This window comes from Salminus brasiliensis, chromosome 21 (assembly GCF_030463535.1).
Source record: "Salminus brasiliensis chromosome 21, fSalBra1.hap2, whole genome shotgun sequence".
NCBI classification, from domain to species: domain Eukaryota; kingdom Metazoa; phylum Chordata; class Actinopteri; order Characiformes; family Bryconidae; genus Salminus; species Salminus brasiliensis.
In genome coordinates this window covers 5623223-5641363 of record NC_132898.1, presented here as the reverse complement: position 1 = coordinate 5641363, position 18141 = coordinate 5623223, and the positions used below count along the sequence as shown (strand labels likewise).

General features: G+C 43.6%; 1 protein-coding gene across 1 annotated transcript in view; it reads left to right on the top strand.

Moving 5' to 3' along the window:
- The first annotated feature begins 5398 nt into the window (after window positions 1-5398).
- The window catches only part of il17rd (interleukin 17 receptor D), a 37738-nt gene continuing 24995 nt past the window's right edge, over window positions 5399-18141 (top strand). Inside the window, exon 1 of the mRNA XM_072665492.1 lies at window positions 5399-5584. Within this exon, the coding sequence (XP_072521593.1) occupies window positions 5399-5584 (186 nt within the window). The remainder of the gene's footprint in view (window positions 5585-18141) is intronic.

Genomic DNA, 18141 nt, shown 5'->3' with positions numbered 1-18141 from the left:
AAGAAGTGGCTAGGTGTAAATGGGGGTTTCAGAGTCCAGACCTCAACGTCATTAAATGCGTTTGGTGAGAAGTAAAAAATGCTCCAACTTGTAAGACTGAACTTCGGGAGGTGTGGAAATGTTGAGACTTCTGTTGCTCTAAAACAGCCTCAACTCTTTGTGGCATGAATTCCACAAGATGTTGGAGACGTTTCTTTGAGATTCTGGTCCATGTTGACGTGATTGCATCTCGCAATTCCTGGAAATCTTCCAGGACTTTCAAGCTTCGAATCTCCTATTTTACCATGTCCCAAAATGTTTCATTGGATTCAGTTCTGATTACTGGGAAAGCCACTGAAGAACATGCTAATTTTGCTGGTATTAACAGGCTAAAGTGTGCCAAGAAAACTGTCGCTACACACCATTACATGACCTCAACCAGCCTGGACTGTTGACGCAAGGTGTGATGGGTTGAGCCCATGAACTGAATTCGGACACTCATCAGACCAGGCTACGTGTCTCCAGTCTTTAACTGCCTGGTGTTGGTGAACCTGTGCTGAGCCACTGCAGCCTCAGCTTTCTGTTCTTGGCTGAAAGAAGTGGATCCTGATGTCTTCTGCTGTTGTAGCCAATGCGTCTCAAGGTTGGACGTGGTGTTTTCTGGACTTTCTGGACTTGCTGTAGTCTTTTTGTCAGCTCCACCCAAACCTCTTTCCTTAGCAAATTTGAGTCCAAAACAAATTCAGTCCATGCTGTACCCTTTTGCAGCCAATTTCTCACTAAGGTGGTCTCCAAACTCAAGAAACTGGGCTCGGCTAATAGGTTTCCACTTATTCTGTTGCAGAACACTTGTGTTTGGCCCATTTCCTCGAATATTCTGATGGTCAGACCTGAAAACGTGTGTCAGGAACGGCCTGACCTTCATCACCAGCGGAACAAAAGCAGTCATTGTTGACTGAGGAAGTCTCCCAGATCAGTGTTGGTGGGGCAACACTGGAAACTATTAGATACTTCAGAGCCCTTGGGCTGGTGATCTGTGTCCTAAATTCAAAACACTGGCGTCATCCTGGACAGACACAACAGCGCCTACATGTGCAGCAGTGTTCGACAAGGTGGAGCGGTATGAAATAACAAGCTGCTCATGGTATAATCTTGAGGCCACTGATCCAAGAGACTGGATCAGTTGATATGAGTGGTGGGAACATTCCCCAGCCTCCAGTCAGTTGGATCATCTTCAAAACGACAAGACTAAAGTTCAAACGGTTGGAATCACTAAACTTATACCTAATGTGATATTACTGTATCTGAAGGCTACCTGCATAGGGACTTCGTAAGGCATGCATAAGCAGCTTCAAGCTGCACTATTCCCAAACAAAGGCCCCTTACATCAACCTGCAGTTGCTCAAACAAAAATACTCTACATGTCCAAAAGTTTATGGACACTCCTTCTAATGAGTGCATTCAGCTACGTTAAGATGCACCTTTTGCTGCCACAGTTGTGCAAATGCACACACATACACAGCTTGTCTAGTCTAGTTCAACCTGAGCAGATAAACATGAACCTATTGGCATCATGCCACCTAATGCCAGGCATGGGGTAGAGGGGTATTAAGGCCCCCAGTATTGAGATTGTGGAGCAGTGGAACTAACGTGTTCTCTGGAATGATGGTTGGAGCTCCATCCAGTACTTTTGGGATGAGTTGGGGTGGTGATCACCCAAAATCCTGACCTCACTAAAGCGCTGGTCACTGAATGCAATCAAATGGTCACAGTAATGCTCTAGTAAAATCTAGTAGAAAGCCTCAGTAGAGCTGGACAGTAGAGACAGTCAGTCCAACAAAAGCAGGATAAACTCTTTTTTTATATAAAGCTATGATATTTAGAAGAAATAATGAATGAGCAGGTGTCCCAATACTTTTGTCCATATAGTTTAAGTATACAAATCGTTACTAAAATGCTTTCAGGGTACAATTTTAAAAGGATAATAGGGATAAGAGAAGTTTTATATAGCATTCAAATGTATTTCTTCTCTCAGCGGGAGAGGGGGTAGGGTTAGCGTAACCTTTTGGCACGTCAACTCCAACTCTAGCCTGAGGGGCCACATTTTGGCATGCACTGCTTTAGATGAATTAGGAGTTCTGCAGCTTTTCACGTATAGGCCTACGTTTAATCTTTTGACATTGAAGGGTTAATATATGTCTGTAAAGGCTTAAAATTGTTAAAAAGTTCATATTTTGGAGATCATCCCTGTTTGCAGGGGTGTGTTTCTCAGACCTGCTTGGCGCTCTAGTTGTCTTTCAAGCTGAAGACAAAAGGAGGGTCCTTTTCATGTTCACATCAATAGTAACACAAGATCACCTGAAAGAGGACCTGGGTGTTTCTGCCCAGACACTTTGGCTCAAAATATGCTCCCATCGCGTGCTGTGATCTTTGCGCATAGTTGAATGTCCAGGGAGCTCGTAAGGCCTCAAATATGGCCATTAAAATTAGAGTAAAGATTAATACTCGCTTTTATAAAGTGTGTGAAAGAATGAAATGCAGTTTCTTTTTTTCATCCTCGTAAGTTCTGTAGCTTTTTTATTTTTAATTACATTTGATTTATTAATAATTTATTATTAATAATTACCTGATTTTCTACTTAATTTGGAAAGCCAATATACCCAATCCACATTCATTCACTCTCCCTATCGCTAACAATGCCCCAGAAGGACGGGACAACACTCTGAGGACAGCGCCAGCTCCCCAGCTCCAATACAACAGCTAACTGACTCCTGTGCTGACCAACATCACATTAGGGGTGAGGTCAAGAGAAAGTGCCATCAACCCACCCCTGAGAGAGACCCCCATCCGTCTGCTGATGGCAAGCAGCATGACCCGGGACCACTGGACCACTCAGAGTACCCCCCTTATGTACTGCTTTGTGATGAGATCACCAGTAAGGGTTCCTTCATATGGTCTTCCATAAAGATTATGTTTGTGCAAGCAGTGCTGCACAGTAGAACGGTGCACCACCCTCTTGACTCATGCAGGTTCTTGACTTGCCTGTCTTACCAGCATATGAGCAGTTCTATCTGAGAGTGTTCTTGGGGTGTGTCCCAATTGCATACTAATTACTAATACTTACTAGTTTTTGAGTGTGAAGTACAGATAAAAGTGTTGATGTTGAGTATACTCAAATATCCAAGATACATACTCAGAACCAGTTGGTTTTTAAATGTGGTTACGATAGACTTTAGTGTAATAACCTGCCAAACCCGCACTATTAAGATTAGTCTATAGTGTACACCCTGTAGTAAACCCCTGAACTGCCATTTCTTAATAATCCGCACTGTAGAATCTATTAGCTGAAAAAAACACTTGGTGATCTTCTTAGACTTATACCCTTCCCCTGCCTTGTTGGCATTGGTTATTTCCGTTTGCAGATTTTCAGACAGCTGCTTAGAGGAGGTCATGTTTGATGAGTGTTATAAAGCCTGGAAATTTGGCTCAGCTGACAGTTCCTCTTACAGCTGGTGTCACGCCTCAGGCCTGATTCGCTAATCAAGGTCTGAGACTTTGTCTACGAAATCTATACACATCATCAACGTCACTGGACCAATAGAAACAGTCCAATATTATTTGACTTCTGTAAACATACCATTCCGAAGACTCTCTATAACACTTCCATATTCACATTTAAGCCTCCAGAACATTCAGACATGTGTAAACGTCAACCTTTCTGGAAAGTCAGCTTTCCATTTTTGGCTAAAACCCAACGTCATGTATATCTTAAAGCCACAGTCAGTGATTTACAGCTTCACTGCATGTAAACATTTACTCTTGAAGCCACATCCTTGCAGATGTCTCAGGGACTCACAGATACCTCCTGAGCCCAACCAAAACAGAAGGTCCAGAGGTGGATAGTAATGAGTTCCATTTACTGCTTCCATATATTTCCAGGGAAGTGCCTCTTCAGATGGGTTTGTACTTTTGCTTGTGTTTGAGGTTGGTTTAGGCAAGTTTACCCACTTCCTACAAGAACTTCCCGAAAGCCTTGCATTCTTGGAGAAACGTACTCATGTTTTAGCTTAGATTTTTGAGGAATTGTGAGGTCTGCAGCCTCTCCTTCCTCTTCTAGTTACTCTTACTGTTCATTTAACAAAATTTTATGCTCTGTTGAAATCGTCACACCCAACACACAGTGGTATGGGACCAAAGTGTCATGATTCAGGACATTTTGTGACACTGCAAGTCAGGGGCACTGACAGGGAGTTTGGGCCCCATGAAAATATATTACACAGGGCCCCACAGCTCTCCACAATTTTGCCTAATTCTTCAATTAATAAATTTTTAGGGCCCCTGTCAGTCACCGGCACTTAGAATGATAAGGGCCTCCCATACTATAATCTCCAAAACATCAGGCAGGTCTTGTAAGGTGTTGCCAGTACGCAGTGGACAGTCCCTACCAAATGTGCTTCCATAAAAAAAGGAACCACTCACCAGCGACAGGATCACCTGGGCACCTACGGCTAATTGATGTGATCCATGGAGGCCCCACCTCACAACTTACAGGACTTCTAGGATTGAGAGGGATCCCACAGGACAAATTCAGACATCTCGTACGTGGTACGCAGTTCCTTTCTGGACAACCTTAAAATTGTTTCTTAACAACGCAAATTTTATTTAAGTAAACATGTTACCAAAGTACTTTCATACACAATCACTGAGAAAGTGGTGGCTCAGCGGTTAGAGCCCAGGGCTGTTGATGACAGGGTTGCGGGTTTGATACCTGGGCTCGACAAGCGGCCACTGTTGGGCCTTTAAGCAACAGGCACCCCTTTACCCTCCCTGCTCCCTGGGTGCTGCAGCAATGGCTGCCCACCGCCCCGGGCACGTGTGTTCACTGTTATTGTATATGTAGGTGTAGGTGAATTCCAACAAGGTGTCCAACACTAATGTGGATAAAGTTGTATTAAAAAAAATATATTTTTTGTACAATAAACATCACAAATTAAACCACTGATATAAGAAACAATGCAGAAATGAATATTTTGAACATTTAATGCAGGATACTTTTAATAAAAAAGAATTTATCTACTGAATAACATCAGTGACTGAACAAGAAGCACTTCCACTAAATAAACATCAACGGATTATCAATAAGCATCATGTTAATCATGTAATTTCATAAGATCATAAGCTTATCTTGTACACTGTGCATTTTATCACATTCTAGCAGAACACTTATAAATACTGGCATATTATAATTGACGTTTATGAAGCAAATCCAGCTTAAAAGTGCAGTTTATCTCACTACCACTGAGCACTACGCACTACTGTGCAGTACAGTAGTGCACCGTTTGGGACGCAGCCGGAGTTAGAGCTCTGAGGGAGGGCCGCAGCTTCAGCGCCCCCTGCTGGGGAGCAGCTGTGCTCAGCTATGAACACCCTGCCTGCAGAAGCTCCGGTCATTCGCAGTGCAGTAAGGCTTCATGGACGAGCAGGGATGGCTCAGCGAGTTAGACTTTCACAGGTCATAACGACGCTATTCCTGATTTTCCTCCAGCGCTCAGAAGAAGCAGGCAGCGGAGGGAAAAAGGGGACCTTGGAAAAATGCGGCTACAAGGTAAGCAACTACGGCAAGTCTCCGGAGCAGTCCGGACACACACACACACACACACACACACACACTCCGTGTCTTAGGAGACTTGTTTGGAGTTTGGTCAAGTGAGCTGACCAGTCTCCGGTGGGTAACCCGGGGTTTGAGGGGCAGTTCACCGAAAATGAAATTTGCATGGTTGCCCCAGTCCCTACATTTGCACTGGAGCTACGAGGATAGTGTAATAGACCCCGTAGGTCACCCAAACGTTTCGCTTAGTCGAACGTTTTCTAAACGTTACGAGTTTTTTTTACTTAGTTCTTCGTGCGTTCAGCCTGTCAAGTTTTCTCCAAACGTTCCTTGAACGTTTTTCTGTTTTTATTCGTTTATTCATATAAAAAACCCTAATAAATGAATCGTTTTAACGTTTTTATGATCAGTATACGTTCAGAAAATGTTATTTTCTGAATTTAATTATGTTAAATAAATGTTGCAATACTTTGGATTTATTCTTTTTTACTTTTATTATATCACATTCATTAAATAATCTGTATCTCCGAACGTTTCCATGACGTTAAACTGTTGAACTAACTGGGAACGCGGTGTGAGGAACACGTTCTAATGACGTTGTGATTCAAGCCACTGTGACGTCCCATGTTTTCAGAACGTTCCTGGAACGTGTCTCTGTGACTTTCCGGGCTAACCTACTTTCAATCTAATTTATTATTATTTTTTTAACGTTGCTAAACGTTCTCACAACGTTCTTACAACGTTTTTACAACATTTTCTGTAAGCTGGGTTGTAGTTCCAGTGCAAAACTCAAAAAAAAAAAAAAATAAAATAAAAAATTCTATTGGTTTGGTCTGGGGGGCGCAATTCGTGTAAACAGTGCTAATTTGATGGCATGTGGTCCACAGCAGGTTAAAGCTCTAAGCTCTGGATGGGAGCTAGTGCGCGAGACATTGAGGTGGAGGTGGTTCTGCGCCAACAGCTTTCATACCGTGAAGCCATTCACAATGTGGAAGTGCTGTTTGCAGGTGTTGGACGTGTGAAGAAGTCAGTCAGCAGGAGCTATTGTCCTGCTGGAGCCTTTTGTGAGGGGGGATCAGAAGAGGAAGCAATTGAAGCACAGCCATTGAGGTGTCTCGAGATGTTTTAGAAGCACCAGTGGAGGAAACGTGAAGCTAATTTTACTGAGCTACAGTAATCCAGGTTATTTCTAGTGCTCGGTGGCTGAATGTGGGTGGACTATTCTAATGTGTTTTATTGGCCTAGGCTGATTTCATGGCTAACTGATACACCATTTGTTGGTGGCCTATGGATATCACAGAAGGTGTCCAGATGGGTGTAATTGAGGCCTTTAGCCGTTGCCTACTGCATTTTCTGACTATATAACATTGTCATGGTTTGTATTATTACTGACTTATCAGCTCATACTTGCGTAGTGCTGGTAAACAAAAAAAAAAGACTTTACCAGCCTGATTTAGCCTCTTCTGTACAATGTTGAATGAATGTTATTCTGTTGTTCTCTCTTAAAATGACACCAAATGGTATCATCACCGTAGTGTAAAAGCCTTGTCTCTCCATTTTTGCCTTTTTCACCTTTGGCCATAACGTGAATCTGGCAGTCTCATATAGAAATGCTCCAAAATGACTTTGGAAGGCAATCACTTTACATCAACTTCCATTGAACGTTACGTTTTTGAGGTACAAGGGTTCTCATGTGTGCACTATTTTCAGGCTGCATTTATAACCCAGTAGAAATACCCTCTACATCTCACCTTAATGCAATCCAGGTACATTGATATATGTAATTGTATAAAATGTGCGTATCTCAGCGGAGAAATCCCACCACTAAACTGATATCAACGTCAAGGTTCGCCCATATGTGTTTTACTATCCGTGTCATCTCAGTACGCTGGAGAGAGATTTGCTGTTTCTTTGTCTGAAAGTCTTGGCTGGAGGTCCGATCAAGAGCCCGGTGCTTCGTGGATGACTGACATGCCACTGGGTTAGAGATTGCTCTGTGTGCATTGTCTTCCTGACTAGCAGGGCTGCTTTGAAGTGATTTCCCATAGGAAGTGAAGGGGACCGTTTGCTCCATTAAAATGCCCTGGTATTTCCTCCCTGGAACCGCAGGCCACCTCCCTCCACAGCCACTTCAAAGATGGTCCTCAAGCAGGCAAGCTGCTGAAGGAAACACTTCCACAGACTCTTTTGCAGGTGTTAAGGACTGTAGCCGTGCTCAGCGTTGCACTGCATCGAACCTTTCAAGGGGTTTTCTTAGCGAGCGGTGTGGTGGTGTGGAACGTCCTGTTGAATGACTTTGGCTGGCTTGGTAAAGATTAGACGAGAGCCCTTGGCTGTATCTGTCATTGTTTGCTTTCTCTGTACACCCCGTCGGGGAGTGCGGTTCTACTGTGGTTTTGGTTCTCAGGTTAGCTGCATGAGCTGCATTCTGAGCTGAAGCTCTTTGCTTAAGAAGAACCTCTACAGCTGGGCCATCATGCTCCAACTTCTCAAACACTCGTCTACCCCACAACAAGACCCATACAGCTGACAGCTGATTTCAGGCTAGCTCAGATCCCCTCTGTATTTTCTCTCCAATATCCAATCCAGCATTTCCTGCTGACAGCAGCCTGATGCCAATCCCTATCGATGCCAATATGATGCCGTCTCTAGTTTAGCTTATAATACAGTTTAATGGAATATGTCTGCAGAATGTGAAGCTTCCCAGGCTTGGGAAAACTAAAGGTAGGCCTGTAAATTGGGCCTCACTTCTTCTAAGCCCTGATTGGCCCCTGCTGAGGGGGTTGGAGACTTCATGGAGAACCCCAGTGGGGGCTAGCTGGCTTTGGATGAAAGCTCCTGCTCTCCGGAACTCCCAGGCCTCTCAGCTCAATAGCATCCTGCCTTTGGTTCTCGGACTGGCTCCCTGAGACACACGACGTCCAAAGAATTATTCAGGCCTTCAAAACAAGTCAAGCTTTCCTTTTCCTTTCAGAGAAGAACTTCATATTCCATATCTCTGCTAAAGAAATGAATGGCTTGAGCCAGTCAGGGTTGGAATCAGTCACTGGACGGATATTACCAGCTGCGTAATCGGTTTAGCGAGATAGAAATTCCCATTCCCCATTCATCTGGTTAAGTTATGAGCTCAGTGTGCGGAGGGTGATGTCAGCCAAACTCCAGAGCGTCAGCCAGGATCCCAGGCATTGTTTCCAAGGTGAACAACAGTTTTCAAGGTGCAGCGATCGCAAATCTTTGTGGTAGAGGAGACCTCTGAACTGTGTAAGCAGTTGGAAACACAAGAGAAGTCACTTGCGTCCTTTTTCACCAGAGCTTACAACCACATAAAAGCCCAAACGACCTGGGATACTGGACTAATGACTGTGCAGAAAACTGCCCCTATTGTCTATGCCCCTATTGTAGATAGAGGTTATTTTGGTTGGGGACTGGGGAAAAGATTTCGGAGCATCTAAAGAGCGTCCTTTGTTGGATTACTGTGTGATGTGGTTACTCTTATGCTAAACTTTGCTTACCGTACTGGATATGGGTTCATTTATTTAGGAAATATGTTCAAACGTTCACATTTAGCCAGGTGTCCTGCACCAGTTCCTTTTTCACAGGTGCTGCTTGGGTGATGTTTTTATTTCCTTTTTTTTTTTTGGTTTCCTTTTGGATCGGCCCACTGAGAAAATCCCAGGTGGCATTACCTAGTGTTTCTCATTGAACTTTAGTCCCATTATTTTACAGACAGGTGCTACAGGCTGCTACTCCATGCACGCCATGTTTAGTCTCCTTGACTGAACACCTCAATCTTCTCCACACCGAGAGAATGTTAGTAGGAGGAGGGATAAGAGCGTCTACTAAATGTTATAATTGTAAGAACATCTGAAAAACGAGATGTTGAACTAATGAGCCTGTGTGCTTGATAGGAAAAAATACAACCCAGTAGATGCCTAGCCATCCTACAGTTATTGTATTGCTGTAGAAGTGCAATACACACACATCACACATACACATCACCCCAACCCACACCACACCAATTTGGGTAGTCCCAAGCCACATGATAATCCGGAGTTTGGGATAAGAGTTTTGAGGACTTTCTGGTAAGTTCTAGGCCTATTTTGTGGGCCATGTGTCAACACAAGACTCGATTCTATAAATAAAGGCATCCAAATGTAATGTATTTTCAACTATAACAGTCTATTAATATCAAAATAACAACCAGACATGTCCTAAACAAAATGGGTTGAGCCATGTCCTGACTAAGAAGGAACAAGTCTGACCTGGTTTTCATTAATATGTCACTTTTGAACCACTTTGAGACCTTCATGGAGAAGTCCTTTTTTACTCAGGCTTTTAAAGTGGGCCATATAGGAATGAGCAGTGCCTGGTAAGAAGTTCAGCTAGTCTGCTCTTGGGGATTGCTCTTGTGGGTCACTCGGAAGTGACCAGGCAGTTGCACAGATTTGTTCTGGGCTACGAGGTGGTTTTACAAGTGGTCGCCTTGAACCACTCAGGTCATATATTGACGTTTCGTGTCAGCAGAACGCAGAACCAGACAGGCAAAGCTTTTGCATTGTCTGTACAGAGCTCCAGATAATTCTTTTATGACTCTAGTCCCCGGTTGCTCTGCATGTCCTGGCATGAGTGCACATGTGGGACACCTTCTTCTATTTGCCTCCAGATTTTTTTCTTTCTTTTTTTTTATCCTGCTATCGCAAAAGAACCCGCACGTTTTTCTTTTCTTGTTCTCGTAACATCTGGCTGCAGATGAATGATGGGACGGGAGGAGTGTTTCATAGTGCTCGCAGGGTGGAAAGAGGAAAGAGATTGAGTGTGTGTGTATGTGTGTGTGTGTGTGTGTTGGGGAAGGTGGGGGGTGCTGAGGGCTAAGTTATTTCTGCAGCATCTTAAGGGAGCATTGAAAACCATCCAAGCAGCTCGTAACCTTGGAGGCCGTGCCTTGTGCTCCGGTGGGAAAATCCCTGGTTGGCTAGTTCTGAATCGGGCCAGCTTGCCGCGCCGCTTTTTTGAATGCGGGGGTCCGGGGGCTTTCAGGCGCAGCGCTTCCTTTGACTGCCCGAGTGCCCTGCTGTTCGAAGTGAATGGAGCGATGTCGCTGGTAAACGAAGGTATGTTGAAAGTGAATTAAAAGTCCAGCCACTTCTGTTCACCTCCGGGGTGTCCCTGGCTGGTTGTAATCTCCTAGATTATGTGTTTGCCCTACAAGTATTACATTACCAAAGGTAAACAATTGTACAGTTTTTTTTTTTTCCTTAAACCATCAGAGATCTACAGGCAGGGCAACCCTCAGGACCGTAACCTAATATGCCCTGGTCATGCTTGTCCCAAGGTTTTCCTTTGGCCCACAGGTTGAAGTCATTACAATCAATTAGCTGCTCTTTCCTCTGGCCTAATCAAGGATCTGATGCTAAAGAACTTCCTTCCTTTAGGTTTCAGGCCATGGTCTGAGACTGCAGGGTGTCCCCTTCAGAGGAAGAACTTTTTGCTTTTTGGAGCTTAGGATTGTGCCTCTGGCTAGGCATGACCATAATGCCAGTGGAGGGGGAAGGAGTTTGACTTTGGACTGTGAACAAGTTGGAATGGCCAAAAATGGCCCAATAAAACCTTGAGCTTGAAAACAATTGTTTGGAATATCATTATATAACAAACCAACCAACATCCAATCAGTTATTAGTTCAATTCTGTGGTCCCTGGACAGTCTCAGACAGTCCACAGACAGTTTTGCTCTGTCCATATGCATTAGGAGATAGGCTGGAGCCCAAATCTTGGCCATCCGGAAGTCCCTCAGGAGCAGTTTGAGAACCAGTCTTCTAGAACAATTGACAATGCCCATGATACACTTCTAAAATTGTATTATAAGAAAGTTTATCACGATAATCAAGACATGTCATGAGATTGCCCACCCATAGCTTTCACGACAAGCTTGTCTTAAGTAGTGTAAGCATCATCCCTCTGGCCGTGTCGTGTTATGCTAACGCTACAGAGCCATTAATAGGCCTACAGGTGCGCCTTATTTAGCACACGGACTGTGTTTCCCATTAGAGAAGCAGAGCTGTTCCTCTCCTTTTTCATGGTCGGCGAGTTCTGGAAGGCCCAGGGCGGTAGTGCATTCTTATAGAATGAAACACAAAACTTCAAATCCCACAAGCCCTCATCCTCCCCATGAAGACGTTTATTGTTCAGTAATGTCATCTGGAAGGTCTGCCCACCGTGCAATTTGGCAACCAGACATGATGGCTCTCAAAGTCCCTACTGGCCCACTCCGTCCCACGCGTCACCGTCAGCCCATATCCACCGTACAATAAGGGTGTTTTCCCCCGGATTTTAATCACTAGGAACAATTAATCCAGGTTCCCTGAAGTCCAAATGAAAGGCTTCGGAGGAAACTTTGAGGTTCAGCTGCTCTCATGCCATTTCTTCTTCTTCGGCAGACAAGCCTAGGCGTGTTTCTGGCAGTGTGTGGCTGCTGTGTTTACACCTTTTTTCAGGAGGTGAATTAGAGTCAACATTAAGCGCGAGATAAAAGAATGCATTCACAAAGAACCAGCAAAGGATAGGGTTCTAATTCATACAATGTCAAACCAGCTCTGCTGTGTTTTTTACTCTAATTCATGTCCTGGAGGTTTCCTGCTCAGATTGGTGGTCCTTTACCCACCAAATCAAAGTGAGAGTTTAGTGAATCACAACTTTTTGTGATACAGCAGAAATAAAGAGTTCCTGATTATTTGTCTTACATTAATATGTACATTTTATATCATTTTCCTGATTAAAAATTTTAGCTAATTAGCCAGCACACTGCTTACTACTCTCCTCATCACATGTAATGTGATAGGGCAGGATTGACACATGTGCAACCAGCCACCGCTGGTTCGAACTGCCACTGATGCATCGCCACCAGACAACCAAATTGCTGGGTACCCAGCTCTGATTCATTGACTAGCAGACACCCATGCAGGCCAGCAGCACACTGAAGTGATGTGAGGAGATGGATGGCGCAATACACACCTGGAGAAAACAAGGCCAGTTGTGCTCTCCCAGACTCTGGCTGCTGATGGCAGGCAGCATGACCCGGGATTCGAACCAGAGATTGAATTTAAATTACTTTGCTGGAATGTTTTCATTTTCAGTTAATTACATAATTATCAATACTTCTATACTGCTTGAAACAATATGCTAATGTTAACGTTCTATTACACATTGGGATATGTTTGTAGTTACATCCCTAGTAACTACACCTATATAAAGAAGTGGGCTTCTTCGAGTGTCTTTAGCAAAGCCTGTGCTTCTATATAGAACTTAAGAGGACAAGTCGAATTAGGGATGTTCCAGTCCTTATTTTTATTTTGCCCTTGGTTCGATCTGGGTACCTTGATGTCAAATATGTGGGCCATACTGATATGGTCTTTGTGCTCCTGTAAAACACAGTGGAAAAAACAAAGGATCGGAAGTGGATTGGGCTAGAAATAGCCGATACCTGATCCATTAAAATATGCATCCATTAAAACATGTAGGGCTGTCCTGGACTAGAACTAGACATGCCTGATGTAGACCAATCAGATGACTCACCTGGGAGTCTCCCTTTTTCCCCCGCCAGCATCTCATATAGCACAGTAGCACTAAAGGTCAGCCTCTGTCATGTGCTGACCAGCAGCAAGAGGCTCTTAAAACCATTTAAGATGCTTCACAGGGTTCAGAGGGCAGAGGTGTGTGAGCAGGCACCTGTGAAGAAGGCCTCATTGCAGAATGATGAAGAGTGCTGATCTGAGACCAGGTTTGGGGTTCCTTGTGTAATCCCTCACGCCAGGACTTGGTCATAGATCAGCGCGAAGGGGCAACTTCCATCCGGAACATTTGGAGCTGGAAAAGCAATCAGGCTGTCCAGCGAGGAAGTTCTCGTTCTGTTAAAGGCATGAGTGTTATATGCATGTGCTGCTCACACTCGTCAATGTCCCCCGTGAGGGCAGTTGGAGCATTCTTCACTGCTTTGGTGATTTGTTCCCTGCAGAAACCAGCACAGCTCAATTCTGAATTGTAGAAATTGGTGTCCAAGACCAGGAGAGAGGGCCTAGACCTAGCCTGAGAGAGATCTCTTCACAAAAAAAAAGAGCCAGATAAGTTCTTCAGCTCTAATGTCATAGCATATGGTTGCATTTCCGAAGGGCCTGGCTGCGACAAACGCTGATTGGAGTGAAACAGGAAAGGCATTAAGCAAAACAGACCGAGGGAACATCAAGCCAGACTGCCCTGCAGCACTTGATCAACTGCCATTGAGGCCCCTCATCAGGCCTAGCCTCCTTGACCTCTCATCCTGTCTCTCCTGGAGCTCTCTCCCAAGCTTTAGCTCTCAGATAACTCACTGCACAGTCCACGTGTGTTAGTGGGCTCATTTTCATCCTGGTGAATTATTCCTCTCGTTTCTGAGACAACATCCAACATCTACCTAAAACATCCCTTTCTCATACACTATATGTGTATATGTTTGTGGACACCCCTTCTAATGAATGCATTCAGCTATGTTAAATGCAAATGCACACACACACACACACACACACACATACAGCTTGTCTTGTCCATGTAGAGAAGTCCAGCCAATAGAATGGGACTCTCTAGATCTGTGGAGCAGTGGGACTGTGCTCCATCCAGTTCTTTTGGGTTCGGGATGAATTGGGGTGGTGACCATCCATCTTCCTGCCCTCACTAATGCTCATTGCTTACTGAATGCAATAAATGCAATCAAATCCTCACAGCAATGCTCTACTGGAAATCATTCTTCTGTAGACAGTAGAGACAAACTGTATCCAACAAAAGCAGGAAGAACTCTTTTTAATACTAATTAATACCTTTGATTGCAGAATAAATAAAGAATGAGCAAGTGTCCCAATACTTTTGTCCATATAGTGTAGTTAGAGATACCATTGAAACTGTTGTGCTTAAAAAACAAACAAACAAACAAAAAACAGTAGTTTGACCCTTTGTTAGTTTAAGACTTTGCCTAGGAGAGAATGGAATGTGTGGGCCTTAGACCGCTAGTCTTATTATTATTGTTATTATTATTATTGTTATTATGGGATTTTAAATAGGAAATTTGATTAGCCCTAATTCAGACTACTGTTCAGAGCTCATCATCGATGTGCTTGAGTTCCTAACATCAACATCAGTCCTTTTCATCAGGATGGCTGAGGGTTCTTGAAACCATCAGGATTTCTTTGAGCCACTCTGGTGTTTGGAGTGGAATTCGAGTATGAGGATGTTTGTAATTGCCATCAAGATAAATACTCGTTCTGAGTGTAATTACAGAGATCTGGCCAACTGATACGTGCCTCATTGGTGCCATATGACCACCTGCAGCTACGCAGCATTAGCAGGGAATGCGGCCATGCAAATTCCGGACGAGGGTAACTCACGAATGCAAGGCTTTGCATTTATTAAATGACAGGGTATAAAGTGGGGAAATGCATTACTGCATGTCTAATCAAACTACAGCCATTTAAAGACCTCCTGATCTGCCTCATATTTGGGCTCTACGAATGTGTAATCAAGGCAGTTGGATGTTGCTGATTAGGTACAGTTTTATCTCGTGTGATTGATTATCAGTTAGGGTTTGGGAATATTGATCAAACTGAATATGAAGATACTGTATTAATGTTAGTGTCAGATTTAAGTGTTAGTGAAGTAATTGAGCCCACATGTCCATAGTGCTGCTACTGTATGCTCAGACAGTGTCACATCTGCCATAGTCTGTTTTGATTGGACTTTGATTTACATGTTTAATATGTAGCTTTAAAAAAAAAAAAAAGAAAGCTCAAGCACTGCATGATATTCATGATATTCATGTGCATGATATTCATTGAAGTTAACTGCCAAAACCTGGACATCATGTGCTGAGCCCACAAAACACAGAGCTGGTTGCGCAATGTGGTGTATTTGGTTCTCCTATTCAGGCTGTTACTTAGCTTTTGCTATGTGGTCACTATGGTAAAACCCTAGTGGGGTGGTTGCTAGGTGGTTGCTATGATGTTGCTAGGTGGTTGCTAGGTAGTTGCTGTGGTGTTGCTAGGTAGTTGCTGTGGTGTTGCTAAGTGGTTGCTAGATGGTTGCTACAGTTTTGGTAGGTGATTACTACGGTGTTGCTAGGTGGTTACTATGGTGTGGCTAAGAGCTTGCTATGATGATGCTAGGAGGTTGCTGCGGTGTTGCCAAATGGTTGCTAGATGTTTGCTACAGGGTTGGTATGGTGTTGCTAGGAGGTTGCTGTGGTGTTGCTAGATGTTTGCTACAGGGATGCTAGGTGGTTACTATTGTGTTGCTAAGGGGTTGCTAAAGTGGTTGATAGATGGGTGCTATAGTTTCTTTTGGTGATTGTTTCAGATTTCAGATGGTTGCTCTGGTATTGCTTGGGTGGCGCTTGGTGCTTGCAATGCGGTTGCTATGGTGTCCCAGGTGGTTTTTAGCATGTTGCCAAGTAGGTTTCCCATTAAGTTGGTTGGTGTTACTTGTCTATTTGTGGCATTGTGGAAAGTATGGTGTGTAGTCTGATTAAAAAGCTTTATAGAAGCCTGAATTACACAGTCTTACCAGTCTGGAGCTGGATCTGCAGAAAAAATATCAATCAGACAACATTATAGTTACCATAATAACATTAAATGATCATTTCATTTCATAATTAATAATTGTATTATAAATAGCATTTATTTATGGGCATTAAATAACTGGTTCACTTCTCATTATCTATCATTTCTCTCCCTGTAAACGTTGCTAAACGTATAAAGCAGCCTGTAGTATCACTGCATTGCTAGGTGTCCCGTTCTAGTGTATCATGTATCTCCTAAAGGGTGACTCTGCAAACCGACCCTCTCGGTCAAGCGTGCCAACGGCCCTCGTCTGATAGTTCTGTGGGTCCCGAACCCACTTGAAAGAAACATGAAAAAATGTGCTGATTAATTAGCATTAGTAGGTCTCTCCGATTAAGGACACAAAGGCGATTGTCCCAGAAAATGACTCCTTTTGGGAACGTGAAATGGGAGACACATGTTGGGATAATGAGAACAGCATGCAGGGGTTGCTGGTCGGAGCACACTTGTGGTCAGATTTGTCAGGCCGAATGCATAAGGGTGCTCATTTCCTCCTTTTTTGGACACGCTGGACTCCTGGTCAAGCTTGGCTTCTGGGTGGGCATCTCTGACGGTTCAGCTGAAGCTCCTCTTCTAGACTGTTACCTGTGGGTGAATTATTATTATTATTATTAATATTATTTATTTATTTTTTGTCAGAATACAGAAGAGGTTTGTTAAGGTGAGGATGTAATTTCATCTAGGACCTCATGAATGGACATCACTGATGCTTTCTTTCTTTACTGAGAACCATTGAGTCACTAAGCTGAAGCCTTCAAACGATACCCATCTGTAGGTTTCGGCAAGTGGGAGCGCTTTGAAGGTGTACTTTGAAATAGATGCTGGGAAAAGGGGAATTTTGGACAGGCCAGCTCTGCAGGAAGAGGACAGATGGTGAGACCGCTTAGGAGTCTCTTACAGCAAGTGGCTAATGCGCTAGAGTTCGTAGCACGCTGTCTCAGAAGTCATGCCATTGTGTCTTGGCCTTGCGTTTTTTTTGGCCTAGATTCGTTTTCGATCTTCCTGCCAAGCCTCTTTATACACAGTCGTCCTGAAAAAAAAAAAGAGGGAAATAAAATAAATGGACCCAACCAATCAATCCAGCCGTCCAGGATGGCCTGTTCTCCATTATTTGCAAAGTTTATGTCATTGTCTTGTTATTATTCTCAATGGAGTACACATCGACGGAGTGCACATGGTTCCTCAGATCCAGGCTTGCGCCGCTGTTGCTCTCATAGTTCAGCCAATTTGTTGGACAAACAGTGATAAGTGATCTCAGGGTTTTGTTTGTTTTCATAGAGCACGAGGAACAAGCCCATTGGGAGCAGCTTAACATCATCCCATCAGGAAGATCTGAACAGCAATATTCTAATCGCAGACAACACAAACTCTCTGATGGAGCGCTAGAGCCTCCACCTTTAACCCCTTTTAGAACTTCGGGAAAAGCTTCCTGCTCTGCTTGTAGGTTGGAATAGTAATGACCTGGGGTGGTACCTTCTGCTCTGGATCTCAAGACCAGTTTCTTCTCAGATCACTGCTGTCCCACAAAAACTTTGCTTCTCCATTTTTGCATAATTGTTACATTTATAAGATTTCATGTTGACTGGACCAATAGAAATGCTCCAAAATGACTTGCAAACACAAGGTCTTTTCCATACAGCCTCCAGTTATCACACCTGAGGTTGGTGGTAACAAGTGCTTTTGGGAATCTGCAGAAATTCTAATATTGTTCGGTGTTCAGCTTAGTAATGTGGATCCAGTTTCCCAGACATGCTAAATCTAAGCCCAGACTTCAACAATTTCCACATGTGAGTCACCACTGACCTGTAATCTCCAGAGCACTGGTGACTGTTGGTGTACAGACAGTAGTCAATAGACAGCAGTGATATATGGTACGAAACACTGTAGCTATACTGAGCATCTACATCTACATCAAAGCCT